General features: G+C 43.6%; 1 protein-coding gene across 12 annotated transcripts in view; it reads right to left on the bottom strand.

Moving 5' to 3' along the window:
- The window catches only part of PDE1C (phosphodiesterase 1C), a 482,123-nt gene that overhangs the window by 259,660 nt on the left and 210,098 nt on the right, over nucleotides 1–12,365 (bottom strand). Inside the window, exons 1-2 of one of the 12 annotated variants that reach the window (XM_072964713.1) lie at nucleotides 9,475–9,725; nucleotides 8,808–8,910 (exon numbers count right to left, since the gene is read on the bottom strand). The exons of 9 other annotated variants lie outside the window; for them this stretch is intronic. In XM_072964713.1, coding sequence (XP_072820814.1) covers nucleotides 8,808–8,908 — 101 coding nt within the window. In that variant the 5' untranslated portion in view covers nucleotides 8,909–8,910; nucleotides 9,475–9,725. Of the gene's footprint in view, nucleotides 1–8,807; nucleotides 9,155–9,474; nucleotides 9,726–12,365 lie in introns of those variants that run through there. 2 more of the 12 variants (XM_072964714.1, XM_006201872.4) reach the window with 2 other exon arrangements.

Raw genomic sequence — 12,365 nt, 5'->3', positions numbered from 1 at the left:
ACCCACTGGACAAGCCAGGACAGCAGGACGGTCTCCTGCAGGGTCTAGGGATCCGCCACCCAGCCAAGCACCACCAGACCCTTCTGTGGGGGGCTGGGCTCCAAGCTTTGAGTCTCACTGCCTGGCTCGTGAGCTACAGTCCACAGAAGATCTCAGATGGGGGCCTCATTCCATTTGGCTTCTCAGGTCATGGTCTCTTTCTGCCTTTGGAATACTGGATATGACCCTGCCTACCCTCCAGGTTTCCATCTTTGCTCCAAACCCATGTTGCGGCAGCATGACACCAAGCTGTCAATGTAAGGGTTCCCAACAAAGTTGTACATTGTACATTGACTGCTAGCTGGCCTTTCCCAAAAGGTAAGCAAGTAAATGCCAATGAGAAAATATATATAAACTCACAACCTTCCGGCACCCTCTGGCAAACTATTTAGGGGGGTCACACTAAACTGTGTTCTCTCTACTTTAAAATTTATAGGAATATTAATTTAGCACCAGTCAGTCACATACATGAATGTACATATTCACATATACATATATATGCACATTATTCACATTACATGTATTTTATTATTATTATGTATATATAATTGTTTTCTTCTTACTTTGTTGGGCTGTATGTTATATCTCCAATTCAGACCTTCCCTTCAATCTTCAGACCCACTTATCCAACTGCTCATGCCTTTACCACATCTCCTCAGGGACGTCTGCTAGGTGCCTCATATTCAATATGTCCAAAACTGAACTCGAGCTTTCTGCTCCCCATTCATTCTGCTCCCCCTAAAATCAAACCTGCAAACTTGTTCCCCTCCTGATTCTGATCTAAGTAAACAGCACCTAGGGATTCAAGCTAAATACCTGGGCATTGTTCTAAATTCCACATTCTTCCTCATTTCCCAAGTCCAAGTCCTGTTGAGTCCACCCCCAGAAAATCTCTCAAATCCATCTGTACAGACCTACAATGGTTTCCCACGGCTAACCCCCCTGATCTAAAAGAAAAGGCAAGAGCTGACCCCTCTCCAGCTGTGCCTTGAGCCTCCTGTCTCTCCATATAGTTTTGCTGCAGCCACTTGGCCTTCTGTTTTCTCAGAGGCGTCATGCCTGTGCTGTTTCACCAGGTCTGGGATACCTTTGAATACTCTTCCTCAACTGTTACCTAATACCTACTGATTCATTTCTCAGCTGAATTCCCACTTCTTCAGAGAAGCCTCCCTTGATTCTTAGACCAGGCCTGGGTCCCCTCTTATATGTTTCCATACCACCCTGAACTTCTTTGTGGTGCTCATCACAGTAAATAACTATGTGTGGAATTAGATGTTTAGTATTTGCCTCTACCTGTAGACTGAATGCTCCCAGGGGAGGGAACATTTGTCTTGTTTCCCTCTGTATCCCTGGCGCCCAGCATAGTGACTGCCACATGGCAAGTGCTAGAGAAATGTTTGCTGAGTGAATGAGTGATGGATGACTTTCCTGCATATAGATGTGTGTGCAGTCATTCAACTTTATAAGTAAAACTCATTACTATAATCAAAAATAATGCCTTTTGATTAAATTATTCTCTTAAGCTTTTTCATAACTTTGCAACCTAGGAACACCTAGATTTTTCTTATACTCACGAAGACTTGTTTATGTTGTTTAATAAAAGCCATCAAAAGGTCTCTAAATAAAGAATACACTCCAATAAGCCTGAATAATACCAGCACTTTACGTAGATCCAGTTACTTTCTCCAGAAATAGAGTGTTTCATTTATTGTGGAATTCATTTTTATTACTAATGGGAAATTGTGATGGTCATTCTCAAAGCTGTTACAGACTACTTTATGTGCCTCATATTTAATTCTTAGTCATCTCTCAAAAAGCTATGAGGTGGGTCATGTAAGCACTTTCCCTCCATATGGGGAAACTGGAATGAAGGAAATTAGTTTTCTAGAAGCCAACAAAAAAGACAGAAAACCAAACTAGAAATACAGAAACCTCTCTGCTTAGGACTGCTTCCCAACTGACAGAGGCTGAAAAGCGTGGTCAAAATGATAAACACTTTGCTCTAAATACTGAGTTGTAATTAACTAATAAGTCAGCACAACTAAATTATGATAAGCAAATGATGATGTACTAATATACTACATTAGTATTCAAGTAAAGAAAATTTCATTCTAAATGTAAGACCCTGTCTAATCTGTTTTGATATTCACCTCTTTCTCCCTTCAATATACTTAAGAATATATTTCAGGGAGACTTAACTGATCTTTATTAGGAAAAGAAAGACTCAAAAACAATCCCCCAAACACAAATGTCTTCCTTCTCTAAATCCTAGGACACTGTGTCAGTATCATTTATCTAGCAATTAATTGTTGCCCACAATTTCATTGTTGTTTTTTTAACTTTCTACATCTATAAAGAATTATCTTCTCTCCCTGAAAAGACTCTAAGTTTCTTGAAAACAAGAGCTTTTCTCCTGACATTTTCATCTCTCTTCTGAAGCTCCTAATAGCCCGTATATAACAGGAGCCCAGTCAAAATATGCTGAACCTTCTGACATTAAGTAGGAGAGGGGAATTAAATATGAGAGTGGAAGGACCAATTAATATACTAAACTATGTAATCTGGGGGAAATAAGCTATAATTTTTTAATTATTCTTTTGAAATTGCTTTATTAGTGAGACTCAGATGAAACTCTTCTTTCTGGGTCATCTGTTCACAAGGCTTTAACTCAGAACCATGACTCAGACCTACAGTTCCAGGCCAAAGGTTTCTCCATGGTTCCAGGCTGTGATCACCAACAACTGCTTGGACTTTCCAGAGGCTGCTCCAGTTCAACACATCTAAACCCAGTTTATCATTCCGCTGCATCCAAACCTGCTCCTCTCTCCGTGGTCTCTAGCAAGGCAAATGGCACCAAACTCACTGAGGCATCCAAGACAAAACAAACTTGCGAGACAACTTCTCCTTCTCTGTCTCTGCTCCATTCTAACGTCAAGCATGCCTTCTCTTCTTTCCTCCTCGGTGGCCCTTCTCCAACAGATCTCCAGGCCTCAAGTCTCATCTCCAACCTGTCCTCCATACTTCTTCCAGAATAGCCATCCTAAAATTCAAATCTTGTCTTTTCACAACTCCTTATAACTTGAGGGATAAAGTGGAAACTTCTTTAAATTACATGTATCCAAAAAAATAAAAGGTTCCTTGAAAAATGAATGGAGAGTATCTGGAACACGTTTGTGTGTGTGTGTGTGTGTGTGTGTGTGTTTAATGTAGTCAAATGTGTTCAAATATCTGACTCCTTAAACTATGAACATGTAGAGTTTTGAATAAAACAAAAAGTAAATTTTTTAAAAATTCCACGTATCACTCCCTGGCCAACATCTCCTTTCCAACTTTATTTCTCACTCCTCCTCGATGCGCCGATGTCTCCCACACATCTGGACCTTTGCACACTCTGTTAACTCCATTCACTAGCTGTTACTTGTCCCTCGGTATTGTACTAGATGAGCTGCAAGAGGCTAGCACACAGCTACCTTTTAAGGAAAGGCCCTTGGGGGTTAGTTTGTCAGGGAAAGTAACCCTGGTACCCAGACAGCTGACAGACCAGGGGCCAATTTGAGGGCCAGCTGCTTCAGAGGTGACCCAGGAGATTTCTGTCCAATAGTTCCATGTTCAACGACAGCAATTAAACCCAACCACACCCTCACCTTTGGAATCACCAGTAAGAGGTGAGCATAGGGAGGGGCACCAGGACTCGGGCTACATCCCTAGTAAGTAGATGCAGCTTTTCCAGTTGTCCATAAAGACAGCTCAGCATTCTGAGCTGATTTATTCCGAGCTGACTGGATGACTCCTTGTCTTCCTCACATCTTTGCGAATTGCTGAGGTGAATGAAAGAAATCTGTACATGTTTCTTCCCTGTGACTCTAAGGACACTGCTCAGAATAAGTCTGCAGCACACTGCTCAGGCCTTGTCTGACCCTCCCAGACAGAGGTGGCTCCCCGGGGATCCCTCTGTGACTGCAGTCCTGCTATTCTCTTTAGCAAGCCTGGGAACTGCTGGAGGGCAAGTACCTTCTCTACTTTTGCATACCCAGAGCATATCAAAGTGCCCGGCACATAACACACACTCAGCAAACGTTAACTGAGTAAACCCAGGTTGTCTGAACATTGATGTCACTATTAAAGATTTCAGATGAGAAGAAAGACAATTCCGAATGAGAAGGCTTAATTAAACAAGAAACAAGAAACCAAAAATGCAGGCTTCTTTGCCTATGGATTCTGCCTATCTGCCCCACCTCCACCCCGCTTTTGCTGTATAGTTTGGGAAAGTCACTTAAGTTCTCTGTACTCCAGTGAGGTATCAGTGAAGATGCTTTTGGAGACATAAACTCAAAGCAACCCAAGCAGACACAGAGCCTGACTGACTCGGGTCACCGGCACAGCAAACAGAATCAGAGATACAACCCCAAGAACTGGGGCCTGAGGGAGCAGAATCAGGGATTTCCACTCCATCTTTTCCCCTCTGCTTCTCTTTGAGTAGTAGCCTCACTGTCTCTTGTCACTGAAAGGTCTTCTCCAGGAAGTGAGAGATGGAGCCAGCGGCAGCCCCCAAGAAAACCTAGAAGAGAAGGCAGCACTCTCCTATGGCCAATAGAGCAAGCTCAGTGAAGGACCCTACTGCTTCTGCTTGGGTTCCGTGCCCCTCTTGAGACTGGCCACTCCTGCTAGAAAGATGAAAGTCTATGATGGGCCAATCCTAGATCTTGAGACCATTGGTGGGGGTGAGGGAATGATGTCTATAAGAAGGGAGATGGGAAGGCTTGCTGAATAGACAGAAACAACAGTCCAAGTCTGTTACCCTAATAACCATATCCCTCCCTTAATCTTCATAATACTATTTTAGCTAATGCATAAAAAGCATCATTATCTTCACAGGATGTTATATAAGCATAAAATTAATTAGACTGACTACTTCATAGCTGGGCAAAATAAATACATTGTAGCTTAATTAAAATTGTGACAACAAATGCCAAGGAATAAGTGAAACCTGTTCTCTTGCTCTCAACTTAAAAAAAAAAAGCATTAAAGCATCCTTTTGTCATCATATAACAGGAAAAACTCTTGGTCGGGAACCAAGGTACAAGCCATGACTCAAACCCATGCAGCCGTGAGGCTCTGTCCCTCATCATCAGAGGAAGCAAGTCATGTGTTCCCTGACAGGAAGATTCCTTAACGAAACAGCCACTCAGGGGCCTGTGAACAATTCTGCCCATTGCTGTAGAGGAAGAAGGAACGACGACAGCACCTGGGGGACAACTGAGGAAACAGAAACACAGAAAAAGAGGCTCTTCTCAGAAGCTTAAGAGGACAGCATCCTCCTGACAGATGTAATTAAGAAGGCTCACTTCCAGCTGAGAGAAATGTGAACATGTGACAGAGAGGGTGGCAGGGCTGCAGGGGAAGGCTGGGGACCACCACACCCCTGGAATCACAGTCGGCCGCTGTGCATTGGAGCCCCTCATTCAAGGGAAATGGGAGCTGTCATCATAGCAAATGTCTCGACTTTCAGGGTTCTGCAATCTCAGCTGTGGTAGACAGTGTTTAAAATTCACATTTCCAATATCTGATGCGCTGTTAGTACGCTGATGACGCTCTAAGGCTAGATTAAGAGTTCTTCCTAATTCTTTCCTAGAGAAATATGTGAAACAGCCCAAGGTTTCAAATACATATTGATAATTTACTACATACAAGGTAGTACTGTAGGCACTGGGGACACTCCAGTAACCAAAATAGACCAGAAAAAAACTATGACCTCATGGAGCTTATATTTTTAGTTGGAGGAAACAGACAATAAACACACTAAATAAATTATATAGTATTAAGAGGCTGAAACGTGCTAGAGAAAAAGGTAAAGCATGGCAGGGGTGTGTGGGGCTCATCGCCTATATTCTCTGCACTGGAGATTCTTGGCAAGGATCCTCTTGCTGCTGGTAAAAATCACTCTTGGCCATTGCCGAAAAGAGGAGATAAAAAGAGAGAACTGGGTAAACACAAGAGTGGGTTTTGGCCCTGGGCTGTGGTTTTGCCACATCTTGCCCAGTTTCTATCTCACTTTAGATTTCTGTGCCCAACCTGGGTAATGATGTTAATTAAACCTGCCTCCCATCTAGGGCATGGAATGTTGTGTTGCTAGGTCATGTGGCCTATAAGCTGACCCAAATACAAATATTAATCTTCATTTTGAATATTGAAAAGTTCACATTTGAGCCTTTATGCTTCCTTCATCATCTGTTGATTGAGCACCTGCTATACGCCAAATCCTGTTCGAGGCCCTGAAGATACAGCAGTGAGCAAGACACACAAAGTGTCTGCCCTGAGGAATTTACATTCTATTGGACGAGATAAGAAGTTCAAGGATAGATTAAATAGGTGAGATACTGACAAGAAGAGACAGATAGCATTGAATAGTCCACGCATGAGATGATCAAGTCCTGAGCTCTCAAATAAGCTGAACAGAATTCCTGACTAGATGGGGTCACCTATAAAGCCCTTTCTACATGACTGTCATGGTAATAAACACATACGAAAATACAACTGTGGCTCTTGGGACTTTCTTTTACTGTTAATCCACTGTGTGGACAAATAGACACACACCCTTCCATCCCCTAAGGTTTCTATTTTGTTAACTGCAAAAAAGTGTTATTCCAAGTTGTAGTTGTAGGCACTGTGGAGCATGTGCTCTGGTTTCCAGAGTCTTTAGCAGCTTATTATAGCACTACTGGTCTGTTTAAAAAAAAAAAAAAGTGGTAGTAAGAACCATAACAGTAGTAAAAAAAAAAAAAATGTAACAATAGTAATATGTCCTTTTCAAATTCGAAAGTGGAGCTACAGATCTCCTGGGATTGTTGTCAGGCAGGGTGTTTCAGTAGGAAGGGTAGAAAGAGAGGGATTCAAAACCACACATCTGGAAAAGAGTCAACCCACACCTTTTATGTTCAAAGGTACCAGGTGCTGAGTAAATACGAGAGATTTGAAAACGAAAATGCAGATACATCACAGCCCAACAATTTGGGGAGAGAAGGCTAACAGATGAAACAGAGGAAGCTATAAGACAGTGTGTTGTAAGCTCTAAATGTTTTTTTTGCACAAATCAGCCTGGCTGATGTGCCCAAACGCTCTTCTCTAGCCTGGGTAGCCCTGTGAAGTTGGTTTGGACTGTAAAGCAGCCTAAGAGAAGCAGTTCCTGAGTGTGTGCATGACTCCCTCCAGCCAGGATGGCAAGAAGACTAGCTTGACAACACTTTGACATTGTATACCTGGGACTCAGATTTTGTGGCTGCAACAAACTTTCTATGTGCACCACAATATGATCAGATGGCATGCTCATGACACACAACATGAGCTTATTGTAAACACCTCTCTAAAAGAGGTGCTGTGTGGCACGCATCTCAACTGTCAGAAGAGTCTGCCAGTCAGAAAGACAAGATTTCCAAATAAGTTTACAGCCTCTGTTTGCAGCAGCCAGACAATTCAAAAATCATGTTGTTTGGCATGGTTTCCCATTTAGATCAATGTCAATAAAACTGACTTGAATTATGGATGGAAGGGCTTTTATAAATTGCACATAAATAGGGACACCCTTAAAGAAACACATACTACCTTTTGCTTCCCTTTAGAAACTTTGACTGTCCTAGTTGGAATGTGGTCTCCCCTAAGATGAAGATAACTTAGACCAGTGAATTCTTGATTTGTTTTGTTTTGGGTTTTGTGTGTATGTGTGCTTTCAAAAACAATAATTGCAGCAAAACAAACTGCCAAGGAGCTGGTTTTCCTATCAGTTTTCCTTAGTGGGACTAGAATGTCTGGAGAATATACTTGGAGAAAAACCATATTTTTATCTGCAGTAGTTATTTGATGCCAAATAGCTGTTGAAATGAGTATCTGATGGTTATGGAAGCTATCTCTGGGAACTGCCTGGTCAGTTGAGGAGCAGGCTTTAACCATACAGCTGTCACTACTGCTTCCTGACTGGGATAACCAGCAGTTCATTGTTTATGAAATCTTTTCACAGAAAATGTCACCTTTCCTCAGTACCCCAAAACAGACTCCAGTGATGTAAATGAAATTTGGAGATCTCTGCCCCAACAATCCAACTATAATTCTAGCCACTGTATTGAAAGCAAATGCCTATTTCACTGCTTAAATATAGCTAGGAAACTCCAATATTGGTTCTGACCCCTACTTTCTCCAAAAATAGCCCTTCCTTCCAGTAACTATTTTCCTGCTAGAAAGAAATCCTAAGAAAATATCAGAAGTTGAAGTAGGCTGTGGAGAGAGAGAGGAAAATTTAACAACCAGAATGCTGTTGAATTTGAACTATTGGTAAATTCTTGGACCACCTGCCAAGGTGTCTGCAAGCATTCTGTAGAGTATAACTCTTTCTTTGATTAAAGTCTGTGACCTGAGTCCCCAGACTCTTCTCCACTGACCAAAAAAAGGAAGAAGGGAAAAAAAAAAAAAAACCAGAAACATCTCCATGAATTTTGGCTACTATGACTGAAATCTAAGGACACTTCCCCTTCCCCAAAGAAAGCATGACTTGGAAATAGCCAGGCATTCTAAAGCACTCAAGCACTCTTTAAGACAAGTCTCACTGTTGAAAGGAAGGTAGCAGTGACTGTAATTAACAGAGAAGCGGTTGTGGAACTTCTAGGGCTGTATTTAAAGGGCCATGCAGGAATGAGGGTGAGCAGTCGTGACTGTAGCTGGGTGGTAAAATACCGGTGAGAGAGGGAAATGGGGCAAGAGAAGTAAACAGATTTACTTACAGCCCTCGCAGGCGAAGCCAGATTTTCTCGATCTGTTCGGGTTGCAGGTATTTCAGAGAGTTGCTCTCAAATTCTTCAATCTCCTTGGTTGGCGACTCCATAGCTGCAGGTTATCACTGGGAGTGAGACCGAGAGAGTTTTGGGCTGTCCCCTCCCTCCTCCTCGCCGGTCCGGCCCTCGAGCCTCAGCCGGGAGCCGGACGCCTTTGCCTGTCACTTTCTGCGTGCGCTCCCCCTTCTGCGCTCCCCAGACCTTGGTTTAAAGAGAGCTGGGAGAGCCTCCGACCCCGGGCCCAGGTGCCCTCCGGAGGCAGCTGCGGGAACCATCCATGCTCCCGGGCTAATGCCAGGGGTAGGAATTGTGCTCCTGTTCTAGAAGAAAGCACCTCGGACCTATTCCGAGTCTTTTTTTTTTTTTTTTAAACAAAGCCACAGAAGCTAAGCCTGTGGCAGCTGAAGGATTGAGGGGGAAACGAAGGACTGAGTGGGGAGGAGAGGCAGCGAGGAGGGAGAAAGTGAGAAGGGGAGAGCGGGGAGACGGTGAGCCGGTACGGGGCGGGGCGGTCTTGCCCACACGGAGGCCAAGCACCCGGGCTCCGCCTGCGACCCCTGCCCCGGGGCGCCCCGCGGCTCCCCCTTCCGCCCCATCTCTGTTTTCTGTCACTTACCAGCAGCTCTGCTGACAAGCGAGAAAACTGACAACTGAGAAGAGTCGTCTGCGAGCGCGCCGGAGCCGGCGTCTGGTCTGGCACCCGCGGGCGCGTAGGGAGGGGAGCGCCAGGCACCGCCGTCGGCAGGGCACACGCTCGCCGGGCTCCAGCCCGGGACCCGGAGACCCGCGCGCGCCAGGGCGCCGGCCGCCACGCTGGGCCCCAGCCGCGGCGTGCAGATGGCTCCCGAAGCCCGCACAAAATGAACAACACGGCACCACGCCCGGAAATCCGAGGGAACCGAGGTCTGTGTCCTCCCAGGGGGCTAGTGGGGCAAACAGCCGCGACGAGGTTCCGCAGAGTTGTGCCTGGAGCTTTCATTCACAGCGCTCACTTACACGCACGCCAGAGAGCTGGTCCCATTTTGAAAAATTAAAGCAATTGACAGGGACGAAACTAACAACCCATCACACTTAGAAAGTCCTGAATATGTTTTTGTTAATGGGAGTCTTCATTCCTCTCTCTCTCCCTCTCCCTCTCTCCCTCGCTCACGCTCTCTCGCCCTCTCTCTCTCTCTCCCCCCTCCCCCTTCCTCCCCGTCCCTCTCTCTCCTCACCTCCCCTAAATGGTTTGAAAAAGGAAAATAGCAACAAAAGTAAGGAAGTAGGAGTTTGCACTGATTAATGACAGACTCCTCAAAGCAACCCTGCAGGACTATGCTGGGCAGATGTTGATACTGAAGAGGAAATTCGGATCCCCGAAGCTACAACTCAGCGTCCGGGTCCCCCTAGGTCATTCACAATGTCAATAAAGTGGAATGCTCGGGCAGAGTGGGACCAGGTATGCAGTTAAGAGGGGAGGAGTGAGGTGGGGTTGAGTGAGACCAAAGACAGGAAGGAAAGAAAAGATCCTGGCTCAAGCTGATTGCAGCCCTGACATCACCGTGGTCAAAATCCCTTCTACACACAGCCACCACCACCTCCCAGGGGCCATCAAACCTGGGACTCAGGGCTCCTGAGATTCAGAGTGCGGCTTGCCCTCTAATGGTATTTGCCCTCACTGGCAGTTAATGATTATTTCATTCACACTCCTGGCATTCTCTTTCTATCCATCAGATAATTGCCTGCTTCTCAAAACTAAGATAAGCTTAAAGGTAAGAACTAGTTTTTCTCCATTGCTCAAGTAAAGCTCAATTCATGTGACCTAGATGCAAAAATTAAAAAATAGTGTCTAAATCCTACATGTTCATCCATTTGGTAGTGGGCATTTACTTTCCAGAAATTAGAGGTGAGAATGATGAGAATGGCATGGTTGGCCCCATTCATCCCAGTGGAGAAGGTACCAGCCTCAAGGTGAGATGACAGACCTTTTTGATTGAAAAGGACTTACACATTCACCTACCACACAATCTGAAGTCACTTCATTAAAGTTAATCCTTAAGGATTCTCTTGAAGCATATACATTTCCAAGGAGTTAAGGCATTACTATCACAAAGACAGCATTAAGCAGCCAACATATTAACATAAAATTCATTTATCTGAATGAAACCAATTTACCCGCCCCATGTCAGCCAGTGGGAATGATGTGGTGAAACTGGATGTTAAAAGATAATTTTAATGACTTGTCTTGAGGATGCAAGACAGAAGCACAGTCCCCAAATGGGGCCTCCATCAGACTGTGCACCTTCAGCAGCCTGCTGTCAGAATATGGAAGCATAGTAATGATAATAATGGTGAACATATATCTGAAACTTTCTATGGTCCAAGCATTGTTCTAAGGGCTCTACACCCACATAATACTGGAAATTCTATGAGACAAATTCTATTATTATCATCTCCATTTTTATAGTAAGAAAATCAAAGCACAAGGTTATCTAGCCCTACCAGAAAGAGAAATGAACTGGAAAAGACCAGAGTCTGAGTTCTGACTCTTTATCTTATCTAATACAAAACTGTCCCCCTTACCGGGTCCCATTTTCCACATCTTTAAAGAATTTATGCAAAAAGTTTTTTACTTCTGTTCCAACTTTATGATTCCATGAGGTCATCTGGAGAGAACTGGGGAAAGGAAATGCTGAGAGAAGAGATGCATGTTGCTGAATACAGACTTTAACTACGTCATGGTTTCTCCAAAGACCAGCCTGGGATGAAAGGATAGAAAGGGTGACAAAGGATGATACTCATCTTCCTGCCCTCCACCATACCTTTGACTTCCTCCTCATATTAGTGGCATTTTGACTAAGTCAGAGAAAAGCAAGTTTTGGAAGAAAAAGGAAAGGAATAGCCCTTCACTTTAAGTAACCTAATCAGAGAGGGAGGACCAAAAATAGCCCTTAAGAAAGTTTGGGAAACATGATTTTGTTTCATTTTAGAAAACTTTTAGAAAATAAACATGGATGAGAAAGTTAATAAGGATATAACTTTTCTTTATTTTCAAACCATAATAGTTTTGGGAGCTGGAGGGACCTTAAAGATAATCTAGTTTAGGCGTTTTCAAATTTTGTAAGCAACAGAATACTTTATTTCAAATTAACATCTTATAAGGGATCCTAATAGATACATAAGATTTAAAAAGTAAAAAGAGAGCTGCTCTGGCTGAATGGGGAAGGGGAATGCTTAGATCTCTGGGTCAGAGTCCACCTCTGCCTTCTCCATATCCCATCTCTGAGTGACTCCCAATTCACAGATGAGAAAACTGAGGCTTAAGTACCATAAAATACCTTAAGATTCCTTGCTTTTCATCTCATCTCATCTAAACTACATTAGGAGAAGTTTGTCTTCTCTCTGCCAACAAAATATTACTAATTTTAGACACCATGTTATTATGTCACTCAAATGTTCTCTCTTTATCTATCACAGACAGGACATGCCTATATGTTGTAGTAACATTACAAGCCACAATTTCTACTG

Source organism: Vicugna pacos, chromosome 7, assembly GCF_048564905.1.
Source record: "Vicugna pacos chromosome 7, VicPac4, whole genome shotgun sequence".
In the NCBI taxonomy this organism is placed as follows: Eukaryota; Metazoa; Chordata; class Mammalia; order Artiodactyla; family Camelidae; genus Vicugna; species Vicugna pacos.
This window is presented reverse-complemented; position numbering and strand designations above follow the sequence as displayed.